At 39.1% G+C, this 25,119-nt stretch overlaps 2 protein-coding genes across 5 annotated transcripts in view; one reads left to right on the plus strand and one right to left on the minus strand.

The window, feature by feature from the left end:
* Positions 1–4,244, plus strand: part of LOC108281728 (coiled-coil domain-containing protein 162-like) — a 53,809-nt gene extending 49,565 nt beyond the window's left edge. Inside the window, 1 exon segment of the mRNA XM_037727434.1 lies at positions 2,277–4,244. Within this exon segment, the coding sequence (XP_037583362.1) occupies positions 2,277–2,437 (161 nt within the window). The 3' untranslated portion in view covers positions 2,438–4,244.
* Positions 4,245–13,171: 8,927 nt separating this feature from the next.
* Positions 13,172–25,119, minus strand: part of CD164 (CD164 molecule) — a 19,504-nt gene continuing 7,556 nt past the window's right edge. For 2 of the 4 annotated variants that reach the window (XM_037727435.1, XM_017497416.2), the window contains 3 exons: positions 23,599–23,634; positions 17,080–17,136; positions 13,172–15,677 (listed from right to left, as the gene is read on the minus strand). In XM_037727435.1, the coding sequence (XP_037583363.1) occupies positions 15,511–15,677; positions 17,080–17,136; positions 23,599–23,634 (260 nt within the window). In that variant the 3' untranslated portion in view covers positions 13,172–15,510. The remainder of the gene's footprint in view (positions 15,678–17,079; positions 17,137–23,598; positions 23,635–25,119) is intronic. The other 2 variants (XM_017497417.2, XM_017497418.2) reach the window with 2 other exon arrangements.

Below are 25,119 nucleotides of genomic sequence, written 5' to 3' on the forward strand. Positions count from 1 at the left end.
ACAAATCACTGGAGCCGCAGACTAAGATGCCTGTGTCTGGTTGGCTTAGGCCCAGCTCACCTGTTCCTCTATTGGAGCTATGGATTGAGTCAGCTCGCTCTTTCCTCCTCTCTGCAGCAACTGTTTTTGTTTGTTTGCTTGTTTTGTCGAGATGGAGTCTCGCTTTGTTGTTCAGGCTGGTGTGCAATGGCACGAACTTGGCTCACTGCAACCTCTGCTTCCCAGGTTCAAGCGATTCTCCTGCCTCAGCCTCCCCAGTAGCAGGATTACAGGCGCCCATCACCAGGCCCAGCTAATTTTTGTATTTTTTTTTTCTAGTAGAAAAGGGGTTTCACCATGTTGGCTAGGATGGTTTCAATCTCCTGACCTTGTGATCCGCCTGCCCCAGCCTCCCAAAGTGCTGGGATTACAGGTGTAAGCCACTGCACCTGGCCAGCCAACTGTTTTAAATCCGCCTTGTCTCCTCAGACCTTCGTACATGCCCCTGCAACCCCTCATCCTTTCATCTCCCACTTCACAGAGAAATTAGAAAGCCTTGGACAGGAACGCCATCTTCTCACTGTCTCCCAGCCCACCTGCATCTGTACTCCGCTGCTTCTCCTTCCCTACTGTGAACATGAAAAGGGTGCCCCTCTTCTTCCCCTGGCCAATCCTTATGTAAAGGGCCCATCTGCTGCTACCTTCTCAGGGGCCTTGAACTATCTGCTTCTTTTCTACATACTTGTATTTCTTGTCCATGTATCCCTCTAATCCTGCAACCAACAATTACTTATTGATCATGTATGTGCCAGGATCATAAAATCCACTGTAAAATAACACACACCCCAGCCCTTGACAACATATTCCTTCCTCTGCCACTTGCCTTTCTCTTCCCAGTCAGACTTCTTAAAAGAGCTGACTATAGTCACTTTTGTGATTCGCTTCACTTAATTTCTCTCAGGTTTGCCATTCTCAACTTGTGGCTTTCAAATGCTGCTCATCACCTCATGGTCCAAGATGGCCACTTAAGCTTTCTGGCCAATAGGGAGGAAGGCAACAAGTAGGGCCCACCCCTCCCTTGAAGCTTGATGAATGCTTCCTGCAAGTCACTTGTGACATTTCTGCATATATCTCATTGGCCAGCACTTAGCTCCAAGACTGCACAAAGGAGACTGGGAAATGTAGTTTTTATTGTAGGACACTGTGTGAACAAAACATGTGAGGTCTATTTCTAAGAAGAGAGGGGAGATTTGCAATTGAGGGCCAAGTATAGGTCTCTATGACACCACCAGCAATCTGATTTTGCTCACCACAATTTCATTGCAATTGCTCTTGCCAAGATCACCTTGACTTCTGTCACCAAGTCCAAAGGACACTGCTGAGTTCTCACACTGATTTCATGTCTCAGCAGCATTTGAAACAGCTGACCACACCCTTCTAATTATTTCCCTGGCACTGCTCCTAGTGGTTTCTCTCCTCTTTCTCTGGCTGCTTTTTCTGTCTCCTTTTTCAGTTCCTCCTACTGTATCTAACCTGTAAACACTGAAGTTGTTCAGGGATCTTTCTGGCCCCTTCTCCTCTCACCTTACATTTTCTGGATAATTGCATATGTTCCCACAGCTTTAATCATTATTTGCCAAGCCTACATCTGCAGCTCAAAACTCTCCTCTGAGCTGTAGACCCACATGTCCAATAGCCCATATATCCACTGAATAATGTCTGCATTCATTTGTCTCAGGCTTACAAGTTCAACGGGTCAAATGGAACTCATCTTCCTATCCTTTTCCCTTCTTGACTACTTTTGGGGTTGGGGAGATGCTGTCTCAGCAAATAGTAGTGCCAAATATCCAGTTGCTTAAGCCAGAAATTTGGGAGCTATTCTTTGTGACCCTGCAAATCCAGTTAATTCCCAACTCCTACTAATTTGGATGGCTTGCAATCTATCCACTTCTACCTGCCATAGTCCAAGTCTCTCCTTCTCTTTTACTTGGTCATGTGACTATCAGGCAAAAAACTCCAGGTTTTGACATATTTGCTCAAAATTAATGAAGCTGAAAAGAAAAAAATGATTAAGCTGTTAGATGCCAATTTTAAGCTCTAAATTTTATGAATTAAGTCTAGATTCAGGAGTTTGAGGTTATAGTGAACTATGATGGTGCTGCTGCACTCCAGCCTGGGCAGCAGAGTGAGATCCCCTCTCAAAAAAAAAATAAATAAATAAAATAAAAATAAAAAATCAAAATGATCTAGGCTTATCCATTGCAACCAGATATCATTTAACATTTTTAACTTTATAGGCCTTACATCCCAGGCTCGATACTCCCCAAGTTCTGCTTCCACATCATCCAGATACTGCCAGCAACACTTTTTAAAGACTAATCTCACAGGCAGTAAAATAACAGGACAGATTCAAAGGCCACAGACTGTAAGTAATGATAAGGTTGGTTACATGCATTAAACAATAAAGCCTTTCAATTTGATGTTATGGTTTTTGGGTCACTTCAGACTTAAATTAGAAAAAATTATATATCAGGAGCTTATCTAGGTGCCTTAAATCTGGATAAGAAAATTCTGATGTTGAAATAATTAAGCTCTGTAATAGCATCTTCTAAATTACAAGTCAATAAATGGGTATGGAATCAGTACCAACACCTTGCTGTGTTCCATCTTTGAATTTCTTTTTGTTCCCCCAATCATCTTCAACAAATTAACTAGCAGCATCAGACTCCTTATCTGAGTTCCCCAACAGAGCAGAAATAGTTTCGGAAGTCATTTTAAAACATGTGAGAAATGTAGCCTTCAAAAAAATTCTTAGGGTTCAGATTAGCGTATATTTGAAGCACTTATAAAATGTTTCAGTTTTTAGTTTATGTAAAACAACATATACTTTCTCTTCCACTGCCTTCTCTCTACTGCTTTAATAAGTATTTTACTCTTTGCTCCATTTTCTTTCAGAATCCCTTATAAAGATTCATATATCTAATCAATACATTTAAGAATTCCTCCCCATTACTTAAAGAAAAATTAGGAGGAAGAGATTTAATCATTCCTTCAGAGGAAAGTATGCCATTGCAAGAAATCATTTGACAGTGTAATTCTGTAGCTGGTGGTCTAGTTAAAAGGACTGAAAGTTTCCAGATTTCTAAACATGCAATTACGAAGGGGGAAAGACAGTTTGGGAAGATACCCAAACACCATCTTGACCAAGTGAGGGCCACATTACTAATGTCCACCGTTTGCTTGACTCACCAATCTCTGTGCAGTCATCTTTCTCAGAAACTTTTATTATATGTCTGTGTTTCTGCAAAAGGCTTTTCCAAAAAGAAGCAAAGTTCACCTTGTATGTGTGAGACCACAAGGGCTTTCAAGAATCACTATCTCCATTTCACACTGAAAGCTGCAAGCATCATGGGAGTGTTGGTGATCACAACTTGTTGAAAAGGCTGCTAAGCAGCTAAGTGCATTAGTGACAATTTATTATATTTGAGAGATTTAGAAGGATGATGGTCTAAGGCTAATTGTTTGATGTACATTGCCCTACTAAATAAATAAACCCTATAGTGAAGTGTCTTGTGGGCCCATTTGCCCAGTGGCTATGTACAATATGGGGACCCAAAGCAAAAAACCTCAAGGCCAGGGAAGGTACACAGTTAGCTGGAACTTCTTTAGATCTCAGTTCTGACTTCTTAAGCAAGGCCTATGAGACAAGTCAGATAAATACTGATTGAAGAGGAATTTATAAATGGCTGAAATGTAAGAATACAGTTAATTTTCTAAAAATTAGCCCTGCACTTACAAAAATGATAAGAAATTAAGGAATTTTTAGCTTACGCTAAATATGAGCTGTGTTTTCTTCCTTAACTGGAAATGGCTTTCTAGTGATGCTTTCCATTAATTCTTGACCAATTCCCCACAGGACAAGCGGCAAAGTACGTACAAGAAGGCATATTACACGGCCTAACCCAGACTGAATCAATGATCTTCGTCTCAAAAACAGAGAATTTTTATGATGCTATAACAAGAATTATTCACCATGTTCTTAACAAACACCAATATCTATTTGTATTACAGGTACCTATTAAACACAAAAAAAGGATTGATGATGTTTTCCCACCTAATATGGCAGAAAATGTTCACCTGACAGCTTTTCAGGTCCAAACAGCTCCATCCAGATTCCCATTTAGAGCTGACTGGTGATCATATCTTCTTTTTCCAACCTTTATTTCTACGAGTATTTGAATGAATAAAAATAACCCTAAAAGCCAGTATGCCTCTTATTTTATGAATTTTTCTTATCTGTACTTGGAAGATAGTGTTGAAGGATTGAGATGATTACATCTTGAGTGTCCCAGGTAAAGTAAGGGGTTGGTCCTAGACTTTAAAACCTAAGCATTGATTTGCATTCCTGCAAGCGCCATGGTGGAGTGCCACTTGTGTGGCACACCCTCCAATACCCCTTTGAGTGGTTTTGCAGTCTCAATGAGTTTCCCAACCATTTAATAAGCTTTGGGCAGATCCTCTCCAATGAGGTCTGGATCTCAGCCCTGAAGGGTAGTGTTTGGTTCCTATATCTGCTATCCTTGTATTCTTTCGAGTTCTCTTTATTGCTTATAAGCAATATGCCAATTCTTTGTTATAGTTAGTAATTCTTTATATCAAACTTTCCCTATATGAATTACTGTGTGCTTTATGTTTCTTGATTGGCCCATGACTGATACAGAACTTGTTCCAGGAGTGGGGTGTTCCCAGAGGATAGACCTGCTATGGTTTGGATGTTTTGTCCTCTCCAAAATTCATGTTAAAATTTAATCCCCAATGTGGCAGTCTGAAAGGTAAGACCTTTAAGAGCTAATTGGGTCATGAGGACTGTGTCCTTATGAATGGATTAATCTATTCATGAATTAATGGATTTGTGGGTTGTTAATTAATGGACTATAATGGGAGTGAGACTGGTGGCTTTATAAGAAAGGGAGAAAGACTTGGGCTAGCATGCAAAGCTCCCTTACCATGTGATGCCTTGTGCTGCCTAGGTCTCTTTGGAGGGTCCCCACCAGCAAGAAGGCTCTCACCAGATGTGCCTCCTCAACCTTGGACTTCCCAGCCTCCATAACTGTAAGAAATAATTTCCTTTTTCTTTACAAATTTCCCAGTTTCAGGTATTGTGTTATAAACAACAGAAAATGTACTGAAACAGAACACAGATGGAACTTGGGATTTGTTTGGTTGCAACCTTAGGCTTTCACACAGTGCTGAGCTAATAGGAAACTGGAATGTTAGTATTCTTTGCATGCGGTGGCATCACAATCACATTATTACCTGTGTGCTTTCTGTCTCCTGATTGGCCCATGACTAACACAGAACTGGTACCAGGAGTGGGGTATTTCCAGAGGATAGACCTGTTATGGTTTTAATGTTTGTCCCCTTGAAAACTCATGTTAAAATTTAATCCCCAATGTGGCAGTAATGAAAGGTGAGACTTTTAAGAGGTGACTGGGTCATGAGGACTCTGCCCTTATGAATAATCTCTTCATGGATTAATGGATTACCTTTGGTAGATTGTGCTAAGTACCTGCGGAAGCATGTGCCTTTAGAAGCCTAAATTGTTACTACATTGACTATCATGGCAGTCACATTGACTATAGAGACTGTGGTGTGAGGTGGATTTTTCTGAATGCACATCAGCACTTAACGGAAGAAAATGACAAGCTCATGACCTTTAATTCTAGGCTTAAGTCATGGTCTGAAAACTAGAGAGCTTCCATGATAGCCCTAAAAGTATCTCTTCACTTCTCATAGTCACAGGGATGACATTGCTAAAAATCAAGCACAAATTTGTATTATGGGCATGCTAAATTACAATAATAGTTGGATTTACAAGCTCATCAAGGTTCTCATTTCCACTGAGATGGGCCCTGTGATTTCAATGAAGAAAATGCAATTCCAAAGTGGAGGAGCCAGGTTGGCAGGCTTTAACTGGCAAAAGACAAGGTGGGCATATCCATTATAAAGGGCAATAGGGATGTATCAGTAGTTAGAATTCCTTGGCCTGCGGAGATCTTTGGTAGTTAATGTGTCCCCAGGTATGGAATCATATGAAATCACAGAGAATTGCTTAATGTATGTAACAGAAAAATCTTTAGGTCTAGTAACCAAAACTTCAGTCACCATAGTGGAGAGTCACAGCCTGTGACCCAGATTCCAGATATAAGTCAATTCACAGACCAGAGGCCCTTGACTGAAGAGGAGGCTGGATCTCCTTGAGGAAGGACCCTACACTGCTGCAGGTTCATGTTATAAATCTTCCTCCTAACCATTCCCAAAGGGACCTGCAATCATTTTCTTAAATTGCTGTTCTTCAGAGAAAACAAAGTACCCAGAGATTTTGATGGTTACTAGACCCAGGGCCTAAATTAATGCTAATTCTTGGGTACCCAAAACACCACTGTGGCTTACCAGTCAAAATGAAGGCTTACAGTGGTCAGGTGATAGAAGGAATCATAGCTCAGGTCTGAATTACAGTGGACCAAATTGGTACATGGACCCACCCTGTGACTACTTCCCCAGTTCCTGAGTGAATAATTAGAATAAATAAAATTAACAATATGAAGAATTTCCATATTGGTGTTTTTGACATATGAGTTGAGAATCAATTACAGTAGGAAGGGATCATTGGAAGCCCCTGGAACTTGCCCTCCCTATCAAAAAAGCAAACCAAATGCTTCTGTTTTGCTGGAGAAATGGCCCTGGGCATTAATGCCACCATCAAAGACTTGAAAGCAGCAATGGTGATGATACCTAGCTCTTTGTCATTTAACTCACCACTTTGGCCTGTGCAAAAGACAGATCTTAGAAAATAACTAGGGAGTATCAGGTCCACATCTTAATGAGGTAGTGATTCCAATTGCAGCTGCTGTCACAGACTTATCTTTACTGAAATAAATTAATATGCTCCTGGCACTTGGCATGCAGTTATTATCTTAAAGCCTTTTGTACCATGAGAAGCAGTTTGCTTTTACCTGGCAAAGCCACAGTATATCTTGATAGTCTTGCCTCAAAGCTTTGTCAGTTCTCCTTCTCTCTGCCATGATACAGTCCAGAGCGACCTTGTTCATCATGATATTCCACACAATATCATATCGGTCCACCATATTGATGACATTATGCTGACTGGAAATAATGAGCAAGAAGTGGCAAGTACTTAGGTGCTTAATAAAACATAGAAACTAGAAGGTGAAAGAAAAAAATCCCGTAATTCAGAAACTCAGTGAAGTTTCTAGGGGTTCATTGATTTGGAACAAGTTAAACTATCCCCCTCCAAAATGAAAGATAAGTTGCTGCACTTCACACTATGCACCATGATTAAAGAGACATGATATGCTTGGTAGGTCATTTCAAATTTTGAAGGCAACATATACTTTGAGTGTGCTACTTCAACCCATCTAGAGTCACCCATAAGATTATCGTTTTTGAGTGGGGACCAGAGCAAGAGAAGGCTCTATATGAAGTTTGAGTTATAGCATAAGCTGCTCTACCACATGGGTCTTATGATCCAGCAGATCCTATGATACTGAAAGTATTATGGCCTATAGGAATATTGTGTGGAGCCTCTGTCAAGCACCAGTAGTAGAATCACGGGGAAGCAAACCTATGTCTTTTGAAGATTACTACTCTCCTTTTAAGAAACAGTTTCTGTCTTACTGCTGTGCCTTAGTAGAGACTGAATACCTAACCATGGGATAGGAGGGGATCACGGAGCCTGAGTTTTCCATCATAATGTGGATGTTGTTAGCTAGCCTAGTCATGAACTTGGACATGCGAAGCAGCAATCTGTCATCACACAGAAATGGTACAGAAATAGACTTAGCTTGCCTTAGCAGGTCTGAAGGGAGAAGAAGCATAGCTTGCTTGAACAGGTGGCTCAGACTCTTTCAACACTGTTTCATTGCCTTCTCTCCCTCAACCCATACCTATGGTCTCCTGGGGGTGGTTCTAACAACCAATTGGCCAAGAAAGAAAAAAAAAATCAAGTCTAGTTTACAGAGTGGTCTGCATGCTATGTTGGTGGCAACCCCTTAGGGCAGTGGTCAAAAAAAAAATCCTCCCAGTGAACAGAACTTCAAGTAGTATCTTTGGTTGGCCACTATGTCTGAACTTAGAGAAGGCCAGAAGTACAGATCTACACCAATTCACGAGTAGTTGCTGATGGCTTGGCTAGATAGGGAATTGGAAGACACAGGCCTAAAAGGCTGGTGACAAGGAAGTCTGGGAATTATCTGTGGATGGACCTCTGGGAATGGGTACAGACTGAAGATATTTATGTCTCAGGTTAATGCCCACTGATATGGTTTGGCTCTGTGTTCCCACCCAAATCTCATCTTGAAGCTCCCATAATTCCCACATATTGGAGGAGGGACCCAGTGGGAGATGACTGAACCATGGGGTTGGGTCTTTCCTGCACTGTTCTTGTGATAGTGAGTAAGTCTCATGAGATCTAATGATTTTAAAAATGGTAGTTTCTCTGCACAAGCTCTCTCTTTGCCTGCTGCCACCCATGTAAGACATGACTTGCTCTTCCTTGCCTTCTGCCATGACTGTGAGGCCTCCTCAGCCATGTGGAATGACTGTAAGTCTGCTAAACCTCTTTCTTTTGTAAAGTGCACAGTCTCAGGTATGTCTTTATTGGCAGTGTAAAAACAGACTAATACACCCAACAAAGGGTATCCATAGGAGAGGAAGCTCTTATTAATCAAGTTGACAAAATAACGTGCTGAGGTTATCAGTTACATTAATTATAACCTCAGTGCACATTCCCCAGCTACTACACCACTCGCTCAGTGGGTCCATAAATAATGCAGCCACAGCTGCAGGGATAGAGGCTATAGGTGGGCTCAACATCATGGGCTTCCCCTTACCAAGGCTGACAGGCACTACTGCCAACAACTGTCCAATCTGTCAAGAGCCACGACCAATACTGTGGCTGCAATATGGCACCAATTCCACGGCTAATAGCCATCTACCTGATGGCAGGTTGACTACATCAGACCTTTCCCATCATGTAGGGGGGCAGAGATTCATCTTCACTGGAATAGACACATATTCTGGATATGGATTGCCTTCCCTGCCCATAATTCTTCTGCCAGTACCACTAACCAATCCACATACTCACAAAATGCTTTGTCTACCATCATGGCATTTCCCATAGCATTACTTCTAAGCATGGAATCAATTTCACAGCAAATGAAATGCTGCAATGAGTTCATACCTATGAAATTAACATACCCTAATACCCATAAATGGTTAATCTGATTGAAAGGTGGAATGGTTCACTGAATACTCAGTTGACAGTTGGGAGATACCACACTGAAAGGATGGAGTTCCATATGACAGTACATGCTTTGAGTCAGAGTATACAGTTCTAGAAATCACAGGGTAGAAGTGAGAGTGGCTCCTTTCATGATTGTACTTCTCACTCTAGCAATCTCAAGCTTGCTGGTTTGGTGGTCTTAGCTCCCAGGGGATCCTTCAATCAGAGACATAACAATGGTCCCACTGATAATAGGATCTAAGATGAGATTGCCCTCTGGGTTTCTGATGCCACTTAACCAGTAAGCAACAAAAGGTGTAACTATACTGGCGGTAATGATCAATCCTGATTACCAAAGTGAGAATGTATTGCTAATGCACAGTGGAGGCAAAAGGGACTATTTCTTGAACATAGGAGATTCTCTGGGTGCCTGAGTACTTCCACATCCAATAGTAAAGGCTTATGAAAAATTACAGCAACCAAAACAGGTACCACAGGAGGGCTCAGATTCTTCAGTAATGAGTATTTGGGTCACTCCACCAGGTAAAGAACTCTGACCAGCTGAGGTTCTGGCTAAGAGCAAAAGAAATAAATCTCAATGGACCCACTGAGCAAGTGGTGTAGCTGGGGAATGTGCGCTGAGGTTACAATTGCTGTAACTGATAACCTCAGTACGTTATTTGGTTTATAGAAATGATGGCTACAGTAGCTTTCAGTATTTTCCATTTTCCTTTTGCATGTATTTATTTGTCCTAATCATTTTCATTTTCTCCTTCCATTTTAACCTAATACACATTTTTGGAGGTTACATTTACAATTCATTTTTTTTTTTTTTTTTTTTTTTTTTGAGACAGACTGGAGTGTAGTGGTGCAATCTTAGCTCACTGCAACCTCTGCCTACCAGGTTCAAGTGATTCTCCTGCCTCAGCCTCCTGAGTAGTTGAGATAGACAGGGTTTCACAATGTTGGCCAGACTGGTCTCCGACTCCCGACCTTCAGTGATCCACCCAAGACAGATTGGTCTGCATGTGGAGCTGTAGTGCTTTAGCTATCCACCTTTAGATGAAAACAACATATCATGCAGGCCAATCCATCTTGACCTCCCAAACTCCTGGGATTACACACATGAACCACCACACTGGCCACAGTTAGGTCTTTTGGGTAACAGAGGATTTGGTGGAACAGTGACAGAACTTGAATAATTCATACAGCCAACAATGGATACAATGACTGCTGGTACTGGGATTCTCATGTTGGGAAAAGGGAGCAAACGTGACTTGTAAGGAAGTATAGCTGTATCTTGTTAGGTGGAAATGTAGAGCTATTCCATTGTTGCTTAGAAGTGTTAAAGAGTACAGAAGAGCAAATGTGGAAGCTGAATAGCCAAAGGGGTGGACTGTGACCATTACCAATTTCTTGCCTCAGCTCCCAATCCATCTGTCATTGCCTGCTCTGTGATAATGAAGCTGGGCCACATGACGATTTCTCCTTATACAGAAGGCTAGAGGAAAGGTTAAGAGGAAAAAAGTACTTGGAGCTCACACAAAGCTAGAAATCAAGCCTGGTCCTACTAAGCCATATTAGAACACCTCCTCAGAGGGGTCTGGTCTCAGTATTGGGGAAGTAGCATGTTGTTTTGTAAGGGCACTGGAAGGATTCTGGAGGGATTTCTTTTCCTGGTTTGCTCCTTTAGGTAGACACCCTCAGTGCCCGGCTGTAGCAACTCACAGCTTTACAGTGGAATGCCACTAGTGTGGTACCTCCTATGCATGGCTTACCCCCTACCACCTTGGATGACTTCCCAGAAGATTGCCATTGGTGTGACAAACATGGGTGGCTTCCCTGGCACTCTCTCACATGGATTTACAGCTACTGTGAGCTTCACCTGGAGGGCCAAGGCTGCATGCTCTCTCGAGGCTGAAATTCAGCTTGACAGAGAGTGGGTGGTGGCTGCTTCCTACATCTGCTGTCTATCATCTCTGGATTCTTTAAAGTTCTTTTTACTGCTTCACAAATTTCTTAAAATTCTGCAGATAATAATGCCTCATCACTGCAATCTACTGTTACAACTAATATCTCTTCATATCAAACTTTTCCTGTTCATATTGTGTGACTTCTGTCTCCTGATTGTACTCTGGTTGACGCAGACTTGAAGAAAATATGTTTTGAAATCTATTCACCATGGATTAGCAGCCAGTGTATTTTCAGATTAAAACAAAAACCCCGACAAAGTGATAAGGGAAAAAACATAGACAATTCACCAAGGAAATAATTTCACTCACTAGAATATTAAAATTTAAAAACTGTTCAGCTATCAAGTGATCTGCTGCTGGTGGGAAGTGGAAAGCAATCTGTGAAAATCCTTAGTGTGGAAACACTATGAAGCAGCTTTCCACGCCTCCATTTCTACTCTGGAGGAAGTCACACATAAAGTGGCAGGTGCAAACATGCTCTGTAAAATTGTTGGTATGAACTAAAAACTGCAAACAGCTTGTCTTTCAATAGGTAAATACCTGTGTAAATCATGGTATCCATACTACATACACTAACACAGAAATTAAGAATCTGGTATAGCCATATACACTAACTTTGAAAGATCTCCAATAAGTTAGTGACCATTACAGAATGATGATAAAAATCTACATTACATATTACCAAAGGTACATACAATTAAGTGATTATAAATTAACTGCAAATCAGTTACAGTGATTACCTCTGTATCACTTACCACTCTGGTAAGTGGAGGAAGTCAAGAGGGGAAAAGGGCTGGGGATGCAATTTGTTTTCTAAGAAGTATATTTAAGAAAATCTATGTATTAATTTAATAATTTAAAGATAATACATTACATACCCTATCTTGAACTTTTTCTTCCAGCTGGGATGAAATGAGATTGGATTCTGGAATGACGAAAACACACTGGAAACACTGGACAAGGCCAGGTGCTGCGGCTCATGTGTGTAATCCCAGCACTTTGGGCGGCCAAGGAGGGCAGATCACCTGAGGTCCGAAGTTCAAGACCATCCTGGCCAACATGGTGAAACGCAAGCTCTACTAAAAAAATACAAAAATTAGCTGGACATGGTGGCAGGCACTTGTAATCCCAGCCATGCAGGAGGCTGAAGCAGGAGAATCACTTGAACCTGGGAGGTGGATGCTGCAGTGAGCTGAGATCACGCCACTGCACTCTAGCCTGGGCAACAGAGTGCGACTCCATCTCAAAAGTTTGTTTCTAATGTTTACCGGAGTCATTAAGCTTACCATCAAATTTTGCATTACTTAAACTAAATGTGACTATATATAAGGCTAATACAAAACCCCAAATTCATTATTTCTAAAGAGAATTATTCAGTCCACCCTTACAGGTTTTAAGGCTTATAGAGGAGTAAATTCTTAGTCCAAGTCCAGTGATTTAAATTAGAACATAATCTGGCCCACAAAATAACAAGAACCACATTTTATAGTCACAGCATGCACGAACCACATTTTACAGTCACAGTAATTTATACCAAATAGTAGCTTGGTTTTTACTTGATATGCAGTATGAACTAAAATGGCAGAAAGTCACAAACTAGCTTTCAGATATGTAAAAACAAGATAGCATTCCTCTCATAAATTATTGGAAAACTACAGCATAATTTCTATCGATTTGTGGACGACCAGCTTGCATATCACTCCCATAGGTGTACCAAGTCCTCCCTTCACCTATTGCTTCCAAGGCTCTGCTTTCTATTGATATGAATATTTGCCTTAGTTACTATCTGCTAGTATAGAGAAGCAATACAAATTGAGCAGAAAACCCACCCTAAGCGGACTGTTAAGACAAATCGACTAAACATTACATTTTATAAGCCAAATGCAATAACACACTCCACTCAATAGAAAAGAGATTAATTCAATAAACACGTAGATTTATTTTAAATCAGTTTGGTACATGATACAGATTGGTTTTGCAGTTTTTAATGAACTGAAATAAAAATGTCTAAATACAGCAGTGTCTGCCTGTGCAACAAGTATCTGTAAGGTAAAATAAGGTATTTGATAGAACATTTGCAAGAACAAATCAGATGAAAAATCTGAAAAGGTTTCTATATACCTTCTGGATTTTTTTAAAAACCCAAAAATTATTAATGGCTCAAGATACTACATTGCTAAAGTCGGGGAAAAAGTAAAAAGGCTGTTGAGTTCTGTTGCAAGAGCTCATCTGTAGACTTGCAAAATCTAATTTTACATTATGCTAGGTGTTGGTGCTCAAAATTACAGAAGCTTCCAATCAATCATTACACTTCCACAAAATTTGCTACATATGTTGACATTAATGTGTATCAGGGAATTCTTACCCAGGTAAATGACAATTATTACATCACTGTAGCTGATTTTTGCTACTTTAGGAGGAATGGAATTCTGCATATTTTCAAATTAATCCTACAGCACTCACTAAAAACTAACAGCCATGGCACCATAATAAATTTTGTGAGGTACCTAGAATATTACTAATGAGAACAAAAAATGTGAGGTAAACCTACCTTTCCCCAAGAAACTTTGAAGCTAGAGATTTTAAACAATTAAGGCACTTGAAAACATTAGGTATATGTACAAATGTGCAAGTAAAACAAACTTTAGCTGTACCAATGAGTAACAAAGAAACGGTAATTCTTCATCTTAACCTTTAATAGTTATCTAAATGCAGACTTTCAGTTTATGAAATGAACCAAAGCAATATTTTGTTTCCTACTATAAAATATTGAAAATCAAGTGTGAAACTCAGCCACTATAGGCTAAAGAAACTACATAAAAAACGTTAATGACCTAGAAAAGCAAAAGCCTATTTTAAACTACTTAAAGCCTCTGAACTAGTCCAATGAGTCAAAGGCAAGGGAGAAATGATCCTCTAAAACTGAAGACGACCCCTTTAAACAAGAAAACTATAGAAGTAAAAGTATGCATGCTTATTACACTATGGGAAACCAAGAACAAAGGAGAGAAAAAGAAAAAGCACAGTCTATTCATCCAGGACAATCAGTAAAAATCTACCGTAACTGGATCAACCAAAAAATCCTTAGGTGTTCTGAAATTACATTGGTCACTTCTGCTGTCTTAAAACTTAAAATGATTGTCTCATTTAAATAGGAAATGATACTAAAATATGATTGTCTCATTTAAATAGTAAATGATTCTAAAATAATATATTTCCTCCTTGCCTCACCAAAGAAGTCACTTCTCAAGAAAGTTTGGTGGAAATCCTTTCAAGGTACAATAGTGCTAGCATACTTTTTAAAGTACAAAGGAAAGTATAATTAAATCAATTTATCTCTATACTTTTTAACAGCCATAAGAAAAATGTTGGGAGGTTCAATATACAAAGGCTTTCAATTTTGTATAAAAGCCTGTAGCTTAAGTTTCTCTGCTCTGAAATAAAGTAAATTTTCAATTAAATATTAACAGTATGATATCTAAAACAGGTTTACTACTGCTCACATCAAGGTACATCCTCTGACCAATCCTTATGTTCCTTAACGTGAAAGAACAAATCATAGGCATTAAGCTAGAGCTTACCTTTCACTGTCTTCTAAGGCACTGTTCTTTATTTTCTCAATGGCATAAGGTGCTTTACACGTATGAACAACCTGTTACACGCTAATGGTATCCTTTCCATTCATTTCTTTAAATCTGGAATGTAATTCCCTGTGTGGCATATTATTTCTAATGTAGAAAAAAATAACTGTTATCAAGCACAAAATTTTACTCTAAGGATACCATTTAGTACTACTAAATTTATAAATTTATTCCACTTTTGAAATGATAGCCAAAATTCCACCTAATTGATTCTCATTTGGCACATTCTTCTCAATTCTGTTCACGAAATCAAAATTATTAAATTTAAACTGCCAAGAGTCAGATTGTTGTCTGCACAAGACAACATTTTCCATCACTCACAGAAAGTTACATTTGGCATGTTAAGGGGAACAAAAAAAAAACCCACAGCAGCAGCTATTTAAAATAAAAGACGGCCACAAGGATTCATGCAGAATATTTTAAATATTCCTGTTGAACACAATGATTTGATTTTTTCTTCAAAGATGATGCTCCCAAACATCCTATATGCATCCATGGAAATTTAAAGATCCTGGAATAGCGTCTTCCATGTGGGACATCTTGAAAGATAGTATTTTGGTTTCAGTGAGTTACACTAATGAATCACCAGTCCTTATTAATTCAACAGGTCTGTTTACAAAGTGTGGTAATTTCGTTCTTTAGATTTGCAGAACTTATAAAGAAAGAAAATTACAGCCTGCACACCCAAGACCAGGACAATTCCTCCAATGAAACTGGCTGCATCAAAGGTAGACTTTCGCACAGGTTGTGAGGTTGGAGTCACAGTGATATTTGTTGTACCTGTTAAGTAAGACAAAAGGAACAACAATCCTCAGTAAGTTTCATGGTATTCTATTGTAATTTCAAGACCCACCTGAGTCTCTATTTGCCATGTGTTAAATTCTATAAAGTATTTCCTCAAGTCAAGTCTTTACAGTTAGAATTTATCCCTAATTAAGGAAGACAACCATTATATATGCCGTTTTTCATTCCACCCAAGGATACAAAGTGGTCAATGCTGCTGTATTACTACAAATATAAAAACCATGGGAGGAATTCTCCTGGTATACAAATTGTGCCCTGGGATATACCAAACAATTCTAAATTATGCAATAATTTCTTCAGACTATGTACTTCTAGTTAATTGCAAGTGTAAATATCAGAATTAGTGCTGAAACTTCACATGACTTTTGAATTTACTAGTATAAGGTCAAAAACTTGGCTGTAAATTTTCATGTTATAAAAATAATCTTAAGGATATGGAATTTATAATTTCAACAAGCAAAGGAACTTGTGATTAAAGGCATACTCTGCCAACAAATTTAACATTATGAGAAAGTACTATCAAGTCATAAAGAAAAAATGAAAATCTGAATTTTTCAGGGAGTAAAATGTTTCAAGAGGAAACAAAAAGCAATTTGCCATGTAAAATAACTTTTACTTTTTTCTTAAATAGATTATCAAAGAACACTGGTTCTAGTGGCTGTACAAGATGGCTACTTTAAAATTAATTACAACTGTTTTGTATTCCTTCTTGTGAAGACAGAATGGCTTCACTGAAGCCGAGAAAAAGGTAGCATGCATAAGCACGAAGCCAAAGAAATCACAAAAAGCAGGTAGAAGATTCATTAGCATCAGTTTTTTAAAAACAAGGACAAAAGGATTCTTAACCTGTGTACCTACAATGTCCTGTGGCATAACCTAAACATGATTTAAATTAGATTATGTCAAATCATTTAATAACAAGCTAATTTTCACATTACTGAGCAATGTTAAGAAATGGTAAGAAAGTGAGGTGCACATCTGGTAGTGATCCTCGATTTTTAGACCTTTCTCAGTGAAAATGACAGATGTATTATATTCCCTCAAATCACTATGCTGTCTTATAGCACACAACCAATCCTTAACAGTCATCAGAAATTACAAATTATATTTTACACACAGTTGTACTGAAGTGTTTGGAAAAACATTACTTAATTCTGAAGTGTCACGTCAAATGTGATTACACATTTAAAAATGAGAAGAGGAATCTCAGCAAAGCTATCATTTGTGTTAATAAAGCACTACCTTGATCCCCCTAAATGTAAGAGATGAACTTCAGTTTCATAACCACTAATAAAGTTGGAAAATGATGGTAGAAACTGTAAAGGGCAACATCATACACACATCCTACATGACTGTTAATCTAAAAAGCCTCAATTACCTGATGTAGTAACTGTCTTGGAAGTTGTAGAAGGGGAAGGCTGAACTGTGGGTTTAGCTGGAATGAAAGCAACATTTTTTTAAAAACCTTAAATTTCTAGCTTCCCAGTTATCTAACAGCTTTTAAAAATAAGGCTACCAACTTCAACATGCTTTCAATTTTTTAAGAGACCAAAAGCCAAATTTCAGTTAATGGTTTACTAACATAGCTACACACCCATGAATACTAGGATTTAAGTGTATTTTAAAACAGTAAGCAATCATAAAATTGTTAATATCTATATATCCCTTATATAAAATCTACGTATACATTTGGATAAAATGCGCAAAAACTTTTATCTTGCCCACAGTCAAGGACAAGAATATTTAGGTGAGGAAACTATCGATTCCCTGTAATCTTTCTTCTAAGACAAAAACTATTAAAGTCGTAAGTTCTCTCTTATGAGGGTATGGAGATTTGCCTATCTTCTTCACTTTGGGGGCTGGTAAACCTTTTCTTAAAGGAGTTGAAAGTAAGTATTTTACTCTCTGCGCACTGCGTAATGCAAAAGCAGCCAAAGACAACATGAAAATGAACGGGCATGGTATGTTCCAATAAAGCTGTATAAGAATAGGGGCCCTGGGCCCACAGTTTCCCAACATAAGATTCTCTGAAACCAAAGATAAGCTCTAGTCTACCACATTGCATGAGGCCCAGAGACTATTTGAGTTGCCATTACTTTTAATGGCAAGAACCGCAATTACTTTTGCACCAACCTAATAGCTGATGATACCTCTAAAGAGATGCACACTGAGGAGGATTAGTTTGAATGTAAAATCATTTTAGGGACTAACCCACTCTTAAGAAGAGAACATTGAACAATGTGTATTACAAGTTGTCATCTGTAAGAGTTCTCATAGATGTGGATATAGTTTATACAAATTAACATTATTCCTAGCATCCAAAGAGTTACTAAATATTAGCATATCACCTATTTTTTTTTTTTTTTTTGAGACAGTCTCTTGCTCTGTCACCCAGGCTGGAGTGGAAAGTTGCTATCTTGGCTCACTGCAACCTCTGCCTTCCGGTTCAAGTGATTCTTCTGCCTCAGCCTCCCGAGTAGCTGGCATTCCAGGCACCCAGCTAATTTTTCTATTTTTAATAGAGACGGGGTTTCACCATGTTGCCTATGCTGGTCTCAAACTCCTGATCTTAAGTTGAGGGAATGTATTCTCTTACCGGGTCCACAAGGGGGCGTAGTTTCAAGGGCAAGAACTTCCCAGTGCCATGCCCCCCTTCCATCTCTCTCCAACGCAGAGATTTAACAGTCTTAAGTTTCACAGGCGTGGGAAGAATCAAAAAGTCAATCACTCCAGAGGAAGTTCTAAGGAATTCCTTTCATTGGCCAGAGGTCTTGGAGAAGGTGGGGGTTCCTCCCAGGTTAAAAGCTCCCTTGTTCCGCAGCCCTTCGGACTCCATGTTAGGGTCCCCTTCCATGAACACCCCCTTCGTGGAAGTGGTCTTTCTCCCTCCTGGATATCCCCTCTGGAGTCCCCTTCCACACATCTCTTGTCGAAGCCTGTCTTCCCCTCCTAAACTCCCTCTCTCTCAATCCCCTTCCACTCAGTGTGAAACCTGTCTTCTCCTGGATTCCATCTTTCTGGATTCTCTCACTCAGTGTGAGGGGAGTTTGCCTTCTCTGGTTTTCTCCCTCTGGGAACCCTTCTCACTCAGTGTGAGAGCTAGCTGTTTCTCTCTCCTCCTCCTTTCTCTCTCTCTACCTAAATAAATCACTTTCCACAAACACTTGAGTCTGGCATTTATTGCTCACTGTGCCGTGGTCTCTCCCATTCTTGGGGAGTGATAGACCAAGAACCTGGAGAAATGTCCTCTCAGGAGAACTGAGGGCTACCCCTGAGCCCCAACATTACAAAGTGATCCACCTACTTTGGTCACCCAAAGTGCTGGGATTCCAGGCATGAGCCACTGTGCCCAACCAGTATATCACCTATTAAGTTTCTATTAGTACTATCAATACTAATAGAAGTCTGACCAGAGCTTTCAGAAAGAAATGTGGATATAGTTTATATAAATTAACATTTTTTTCTAGCATCCAAAAAGCTACCAAATAAATTCAAAGTTTGCTGGAGCGTTTGAGAAAGGTTTCATTAAGAGGTTGTCCTAAGGATAGGGTTCAGACTTTTGTAAAGTGCACTATAGGAGTCACTAGCTAAGAAAGCTTATTTTGTCTCAGGAAATCATTAGTTAAGTCAGGCTTCAGAGTGCAAGGGCTTCAATATAAGGATGTGCTTATGATGGTCGGCAGCTAGGAATGATTTGGGGAAAGATGAGGAAGATTAATCATGTGAGATTTATATTTTTATGAAAAGGTAAGGTGCTATGCAAACATTCATTCTTGTATTGTTTCAGAAAAAAGGATTTGAGGGCTAAAGAGAATTTGTAAACAAATGTTACTTCTGTTTAAGGTACATAACTGAACAGACTTCAAAGTGATATGCTTAACCCACAAAAGAAAAGACAGGGAAAGGGTGTCAAATAACTATTGATGAAGTACAGAAATGAAGTAATCTTTTCACTGTATTAGACGGTCTTTCAAACAATCAAAACACAAACCTCAATAGGAATCAGCATCGTCCCAAACTCTAACATAAAAGAGGAAGTTCTGTGCCTTAAAACACAGAGTAATTACACACTGAAAGAGCAGGGCTTGACAGTTTTCAGATATTGCTAAATATCTGAATATTGCTAAAAGTAGATCTTGAAAGAGAAGGACTCTCGTAACAGGCAGACTACCCATATCTCAAGGTTGACAGAATCCTAGGAAACTAAGGTATTCTAATTTCTACATGACCATGAGTCAACAGGGCATAAGATATATTTTATTAGTACTGATACTATTTAGAAGCTAATAGGTGATATACAAATAATATCGATGGATATGTTCAGACCCATTTGCTTTCTTTCCCCTCTTACTTCAAGCATTGTTGTACATACGTCCATCCATCCTGCTCTTCAACAGTTCTTTCATCTCTCAATACTGGGAAAATCTTATAGGAAAATATTTGACCTTATCTCTGATAAAACTGATCCTTACATAGAATTCCTAGATTAGAGGCTATGATTATTATGTTAAGGCTCATTAGTCCCATCAAGGTTTTTATTGCTTGTGTATCTTTTGTGTAACCACAAAAAATACAGTTTACGAATTAAACACATCAAATTCTGTTCAATCTCAAAACATTATTACTGTTTGACAACATTAGGAAAAAAATTCTGCAAATTTGCAATTTGGTTCTCACTACTCAGCCTCAGAACAAGGTAAAAACTAGTTTTTATAAGTAGGCAAAATATTTTTCAATTTTGGAAAAAGTATTAAATTGACAATATTTTCAAAATAAAAGCACCACTTAGGGAATACACCTCTGTTGCCCTACTGTTTCCTTCACTGAAGAAAAAAAAATTCGCACCATAGGAAAGGAAAAAAAAAAAAAAAAAAAAAAAAAAAAAAAAAAAAAAAAAAAAAAAAAAAAAAAAAAAAAACAAACATACATATATATATATATGTTAGTTATAAAAGCTGCTACTGGTGTTAAGAAAATCTAGAAAATACTACAAAAATACTGAAGTAGTCCCAGCAAAGTAACAGTTTACTTCCTGCTAGACAATTTTTCTAGGCATGTATATAACAAAAGTTAAAATTGTACTAGAATTACTTAATATAGTTAATCTTCCACTTCATCTATTATGAACATTTTCCACTGTATCTGACATATTTTGGTTATTCTGTTATTTGTACTAAAGGAGGGCCATTATAATTAACCCCATTATACACTTCTCTATATAAATTAGATTCTCTTTGCACTGTGTCTGTAACTGTCCCTTCACTTCTCACTTGCTCTCTTCAGAAGGCACATATGCCATGGAAAGAAACAGCCTAAAGGTTTGTTCTTCAACTAATGTTAGTCAATTGATGCATTTTCTGCAGATAAGCCCTTGCTGCCTTCCACTTTACAGAACTAGAGAGGAAAGACCCAGGGTGGAGAAAGCTGCAGAGGACTACATCAATTGTGAACTCACAACAGTTCTGAAGAAATTGTTCCCCCACTCCCAGCACCCCATTTTCTTTTCATAACCAAGCTTCTGAAAATTGTTTTTCTCTAAACACCTCTGGTTTCAGCAACCTTTAATATCCTAGTCAACATCTTCTAATGGGCGCTGAACATTTACAACCACACCACCATACAATCATCAGCTCAAAATAAGTTTTATATCATTTGCAGACTTCCACGGCATGACTATTTCCATGGTAACCAATTTCAAGTTACCAACATGAAATCACTGAACACAGATCGCGAAGAGCTGTGCACAATTAGCTAGCAAAAACTGGTCCAAGCCAGCTCCAACACATCACTGCCGAAGTGTTTCAAAATGAGTTCTTGTCCTTGTTACAGCATTTGACCACCTTTTCCATACACCTACAATCACATACTGTTAGTTTCTTGCAAATATTTCCCTGGGCTTTTTTATTTCTCTACCCGACCCTATTTTATTTCCTCCCCCATCCTCTTCCTAGCCCTTAGACATTACTGTTTCCTAGAGTGGTCCTCAAGCCCTATCCCTCCTTTCCATATGTTCCTCCAGCGCCTCTACTATTGCCTATGCTGATTTATATTTTTGGCCAAGAGCTCTTGCCTGACTTGCAGTTTCCTGAACACTAAACAGATTCCACTTAATGGATTCCAGACATCTTAAACTAAAATCCCAAATGACAGCCCCAAACTTCAATAGACTGCTCTTCCTCTTATTTTGGTGAAAATTCCTCACCTCTCCCTATCACTCCATCTCTTCTCCCCTCAGTCACAAAGTCCTATGCCTTCTTTTTTTTTGAGACAGAGTCTCGCTCTGTCAGGCTGGAGTGCAGTTGCGCGATCTCGGCTCACTGCAACCTCCGCCTTCCAAGTTCAAGCGATTCTCCAGCCTCAGCCTCTCATGTAGCTGGGACTATGGGTACACACCACCACACCCAGCTAATTTTTGTATTTTTAGTAGAGACAGGGTTTCACCATGTTGGCCAGGATGGTCTTGATCTCCTGACCTTGTGATCCGCCCACCTCAGCCTCCCAAAGTGCTGGATTACAGGTGTGAGCCACCGCACCCTGCCACACCCCTTCAACTTTCTAAGCCTATGGGATAGGACACTCTTTGACTTCACTGTCCTCCTTCCCATTTCCTACATATGTGCTGGCCCCCTGCTCCACCTCAGAGGCTCTTTCCAAGTTTTACCAGTGTGGTTTCACTACCAAACTATCACCACATCTGTGTGCCACCCAATACACCTACCTTTCTACAAATTCCCCAACACACTGTGCTCACTGACATCTTTCATTGTTCCTACAGAAGACAAAATGCTGGCTAATTTCTGTCTCCATATCCCTACCATCTACCCTAGTACTTGTCCTGGAATAGATGCATATTTGTAATGTTTGTAAATGTTAAATATTTCATATTTACTCTTCCTTTCAAGTTAGTAAATTTTAAGGAGTTCGTATCCATGCTGTTGAGGGCATGGTAAAAACTTTCCAGGTTGACAGGAATGAGAACAATAAACCTTTCTGAAAAGCCTTAAAATAATCATACCCTCTGACCTAGAAATTCTGTTTGACTCAATCCTATCAGAGACAAATACAAATGTAATTCTATGTAAGATGTTCACTGCATGGAGAATGAGAGATGGCCTAACTCTCCAATCAAGAGCAGGATTGGTAAAGTGTGTACCGTCATGCTTACATTAACAGAGAAAATACAGGCTGGCCACGGTAGCTTGTGGCTGTAATTCCAGCTCTTTGGGAGGTTGAGGTGGGCAGATCACTTGAGGTCAGGAGTTCGAGAACAGCCTGGCCAACGTGGTGAAACCCCGTCTCCACTAAAAATACAAAAATTAGTCAGACATGATGGCAGGTGCCTGTAATTCCAGCTACTCAGGAGGCTGAGGCAGGAGAATCACTTGAACTTGGGAGGTGCAGGTTGCAGTGAGCCAAAGTCGCACCACTACGCTCCAATCTGGGTGACGGAGCAAGACTCTGCTCCAAAAAAAGATAAAAGGTGCATGAGTGTTATCCAATTTCATAAAAAGTTTATTTATTTAGATATACATATAAAAAAGACTAGAAGAAATTAACAACTGAAAACATTTTGGGGTGCTCTGGATGATGATAATTATAATTTGCTTTAGGCTTCTGTATTTCCCAGGATTTCCACAAAATCTAAAGTAAGTATTTTACAGACTCAATGGACACAGCCTCAGCAAATCTGCTCACATTCCCCAATATGAAACACTAGAGTTATGTGTCACTGTCACAAAAGGTAGAGATTAATGTTAATTGCTATGGTCCAAGACACTTAAGTTTTTATTCATCTTTAAAATTATACTAACAACTTTTACATAATTATTTAAAATTAATCCATGAAAAGGACTTAAAATACTGAAGGAAGAGCAAGAAAATAGTCATCTTGAATTACCTGTAGAATTGGTTGGCAAAGGAGCGGCTGTGGGCACTAAAGAAAAAAGAAAAACATATACATCAAAGCTATCCAAAAGATCACAATCTATAATGCTATTTCCTGACCGGCAATCATTTGAGAACCACTTTTCACAATTTTTACACTTAAGTACTACCTTTGGAAGAGACTGACAGTTGCCCCCAAATATCAGTCTCTGCTTTAGAAATAGAATCACCAATGTTTAACACCTCCCTTCCTCCAGAAAAGACATTTCCTTGTCTCCAATGCATCTAGGTCACCATGAGTAACCTCTAGGAAGCATCCTTAAAGTAGATACAAGCCTCTTCCATTCCCTTCTTCATCCTGCCGGCAGGAAAAAAATCAATGTGATGGCTGAAACACAAGCACCCACCTTGGACAGTAGGGTCAAAGCCATTTTTGAGAAATGAAAGAGTGAAAATCTAAAGAAGCCTGAGTCTCTAATGGTTGCAGAGCTGTACTCTAGTCTAGACTTCCTTTACATGAGAGAAAAGTAAATCAGTCTACTGCTTAAGCCATTGTAATATGAGGGTTTATGTCCTTCTTAGCTGAAACTAATTCTGATACATCATCAAATAATCAGCATTACCTATTCAGTTTTCCTTTAAATCAGTGTTTTAAAAAAAATTCTAATAAACGAAATCTTCATTAATCTTGTCACTACGCAATATCACGAAACCTCCGGTCTGAGAGTTATTAGTTTATCTAACACATATTAACATAAATAACTATTGAAAATGTTTGGGCCAGATCTGGTGGCTCGGGCCTGTAATTCCAGCACTCTGGGAAGCCAAGGTGGGAGGAATGCTTGAGCCCAGGAGTTCAAGACCAGCCTGGGCAACACAGCAAGATACCATCTCTACAAAAAAGTTAAAAATTAGCTGGGTGTGATGGCATGCACCTGTAATCCCAGTTACTTGGGAGGCTGAGGCAGGAGGATTGCTTAAGCCCAGGAATACGAGGTGGCAATGAGTTACGATTGCACCACTGCACTCCAGCCTGCACAACAAGAAGACTCCACCTCAAAAAAAGCTTGTTCTTGTACCACCACCTAAACATATTACGCACCCTATGTAAAGTAAAACTGATCCAATACTAATGAAATCTTCAGTTACAAAGTTCACACTGGGATGGGGCAAACCCTTCCAAAATTAAAGAGTCAAAGGTGGTCTTTCAAGATTAGACAAACTCCACAAAAATCTTTTTTCTATTCATCATCTATGCACCAAATTAAAAGTGTGACTTTCCCATTGACTTACAATCTCATTAGAAAAATCAACAGTTCCAAGCAGAATTGTAACGTTTTGCTGGACAAACAGTAAAGGTTAAAGAGCAATCAAGTTACTCAGATTAAAATACACAAAATGGATGGATATAGGAAAGTTCATTTAACCACAGCACAAATATGATGCAGATTTAATGTGACAATCACCAGTATCATAACCCAAAAAGTGCCAGAATGAGGTTGTCCAGACCTGCAAGATGCAAATAAACATGGAA

This window comes from Cebus imitator, unplaced genomic scaffold (genome assembly GCF_001604975.1).
Source record: "Cebus imitator isolate Cc_AM_T3 unplaced genomic scaffold, Cebus_imitator-1.0 Scaffold231, whole genome shotgun sequence".
In the NCBI taxonomy this organism is placed as follows: domain Eukaryota; kingdom Metazoa; phylum Chordata; class Mammalia; order Primates; family Cebidae; genus Cebus; species Cebus imitator.